The 3,029-nt window shown below is 51.7% G+C and overlaps 1 protein-coding gene across 1 annotated transcript in view; it reads left to right on the top strand.

Annotated features, from left to right (window-relative positions):
* CNKSR1 (connector enhancer of kinase suppressor of Ras 1) overlaps window positions 1–2,738 on the top strand; it is a 15,971-nt gene extending 13,233 nt beyond the window's left edge. Inside the window, exons 7-11 of the mRNA XM_027864872.1 lie at window positions 191–264; window positions 497–558; window positions 655–754; window positions 928–1,118; window positions 1,234–2,738. Coding sequence (XP_027720673.1) covers window positions 191–264; window positions 497–558; window positions 655–754; window positions 928–1,118; window positions 1,234–1,479 — 673 coding nt within the window. The 3' untranslated portion in view covers window positions 1,480–2,738. The remainder of the gene's footprint in view (window positions 1–190; window positions 265–496; window positions 559–654; window positions 755–927; window positions 1,119–1,233) is intronic.
* The last annotated feature ends 291 nt before the right edge of the window (window positions 2,739–3,029 follow it).

Below are 3,029 nucleotides of genomic sequence, written 5' to 3' on the forward strand. Positions count from 1 at the left end.
TCTTTTCCCCAAACCTTCCCTTCTCTACCACACTTAGTGAGGGAAACTCTTCTCCCTCTCCCTCTCAACCTCCCCTATCCTCTTTTGTACTAGTTGACTAGATTGAGGTCAAAGGTACATGCCCACCTTTCCCACCTACCGTGCCCTCCCTTTTGCCCATGACCACTTACCCCTTTCCCTTTTTTGACAGGTGGGTGCGCCAGCTGGTGACTTGCATTTCCAAGTACAAGTCTCAGAGCCAAAGTCCTATGCCCAAAGAGGAAGGTGAGGGTGGTCCTTGAGACATGGACCCTTTTCTTTCCCAGAGATCCTCCCCTGCATACTACCAAGGTCAGGGGTGGGGTACCACTCTCCTGGGAGAAATTCACCCCCTCCCTCCCCTTCCCTATGATCTGCCAGAACATGAGAAAGGGTAGCCCAGAGTCCTCAGCCCCGTTTCCTGGTCCAGAAGGCCCCACCCCCTGAGCCTCAAACTGTCCCTTCCTATTCCCCCCAGAGTGTTATAGTGAGACAGAAGCAGAAGACCCAGATGAGGAAGCAGGGTCTCGCTCAACCTCAGTGAGTGCCCAGGGGGTGAGAGGGAAGGGATGAAGATTTGTAGTGGGGAGGGGTGTTTTGGAAGAAGCCTGGGTTAACACCGTGTCTGTCTCTCAGCCCAGCCCAATAGGAGTCTGGAGCTCTCCCCCTGGAGGTGTCTTCCCCTCAGCCACGACCCCCCAAGGCAGCCCCACAGTGTCACATAGCCCTTCATCAGGTATCCACTGCAGATGGGGAGACAATGAACAGTGCACAAAGGCTGGGGATGTGTGGGTGCTTGGGAGCAAAAGGTGGAGAAGGATGTGGGGACCTTCAAGAGGGGTAAAAGAGGGATACTTCAGAGGGGGGCATGACCCTGGGGTCTTGTCCCTGTGCCATGCATCTCCCCAGCCTCAGACAGCAGCAGCGAGGGAGCTCTGGAGCACCTGGTCCAGGGCCTACAGCAGGGGGGCGTGTCCTTTCTGGGGCGCCCCCAGTTCTTGACCCAGGAACAATGTCGCCGCTCTTTCCTGCGCCGTGCTCGTGACCCCCAGCTCAACGAGCGGGCCCATCACGTGCGATGCCTGCAGAGCACGCTCAAGGTGAGCCCTGGCCACGGCCATAGTCTTGGGAAGGAAGAGGAGAGACTGGGCTGGGTGACTGGGGGGACTTGGGAAGATGCTCAGCCTCTGTGCCCCCCGTCCTCCTGGTCTCCAGGCGAAGCTTCAGGAGCTGCAGGTCCTGGATGAGGTGCTGAATGACCCCATGTTGACTTCCGAGAAGTTTCGGAGGTGGAAAGAGAAAAACCAGGAATTATACTCAGACAGGCCTGGAGGCTGGGCTGGGACAGTGGCTGAAGGGACCTCCTGCTTCCCAACCCTGGAACCTGAGGACCATACTGCCTTTGACCCCAAAGAGCACCTGCCGCCTAACACCCAATGCCCAAGGCCCCCTGACCTTTGACTCTGGGGAAGGGAGGACATTTGCCTTCTAATCTCTGACCCAGGGGATTCCCAACCCCTGGGCAGGTGGAGTTATCTATCTACCACCTAACCTCTGATCTCGTCCTCACCCCACCCCCGTTTTGTCCAGGACAAGCTCCTCTCTGGGGTCTGAGTAGGGCTGAGAACCCCCTTGCTATGCCTCCACCCTCAATTTCTTGACCCCTAGGCTGTTGGGGTGACAAGTGACAAGTCTCTATTTCCTGCTTCACAGACCTCAGCTCAAACCCCTTCTCCTTTTCTCCTTCTCTTGGTTCCCCCAAATTGTCCAACCTATTTCCCTGCAACTCAAAGCCCATGACATGCTGCATTCTGTCTGACCAGAATTGTCCGAGAATGGGGACAACAGAACCCAGCATCGTTTTAGATCTTATCAATTCCCTCAAAGAGGGAAAATGAGAGAGCAGATAGATGAAAACATGCATTTGGAAGGTGAATCCAGAAGTGGGAGGCAGGGGAGGGGAAGAGGCCAGGGGACCTGATCCCCTATTCTGGTCACGTAGACTCAATCCCTACCTCTTCCTCACCCCACGATGCACACTCAGCACAGGTGTACCTCGTTTTATAGAATGGCTGCATTTCAGCACATTAAAACAAATTTACTCCAGTATCCCTCTGACTGATGGTCTGCAAGCCGAGGTGGGCTCCCAGAGGAAGCAGGGCCCCAATATCTCAAGATCACATCATCTCAGGTTTGGTGAAGAGACCTCGGAGGCCATAGTGCGTCCTAAATGGGACGCTGTTCCTGAAAAGGAGTCAACCAGCTTTTTGTCTAAGGTTTCTAGGGAGGGGTAGCCCACCACCTCCAGAGAACAACCTAGTCCATTTTTGGATTACTGGTTGTTAGGAAGTTGTCCTTATGTGAAATCTACATGGTATGATAGATAGAGTGCTGGACTTGGAATTAGAAAGATTTGGGTTCAAATCCTGGCTCAGATCCTAGTAGTTGTGTGATCCTGGGGTTAGGGGTAAAATATCCCTGAAAGTTCATATTCTCTTTTGGTTCATTATGCCCCACTGCTCTTGAGTTTACTGTAGTTATAGTTCATGTCTTAGGTTTCCACAGATGTTCATAAAGAGGAGGGGGCGTGGTCTCTGATTCTTATACAAGCATTCATGTTAACATATGCCTGTCAGGTATAGGATAGCCTCCACAGAAAATGTAGATGATGCAAAGGGGCCCATAAATAGATGAAATAAACATATAAGGCATGCAAAGAACTCCAGACTTCATAAAAATATATAGAGGGTACATAAAGTACTTGAAATTGTTTCCCTTGAAAAGAATGAAACTCGGGATTGTCCGGGGGGGCAATACTCTTAACATTTTGCTGATTCAGTAGCTGTGCTGCAGAATTCTATATAGTCCCTCCCAGACTTGTAGTACTTCCTACAATTTCAACCCCAAAAGGAAAACACACTGGAGTTGTTTGATGAGTGTCCCCCTCACCATCAAAGGTGCATTGTCTAAACAGCCTGCTATAGTAGTGAGAAGTGGCAAGTTCCATTTCT

This window comes from Vombatus ursinus, unplaced genomic scaffold (genome assembly GCF_900497805.2).
Source record: "Vombatus ursinus unplaced genomic scaffold, bare-nosed wombat genome assembly UNPS02014777.1, whole genome shotgun sequence".
NCBI lineage: Eukaryota > Metazoa > Chordata > Mammalia > Diprotodontia > Vombatidae > Vombatus > Vombatus ursinus.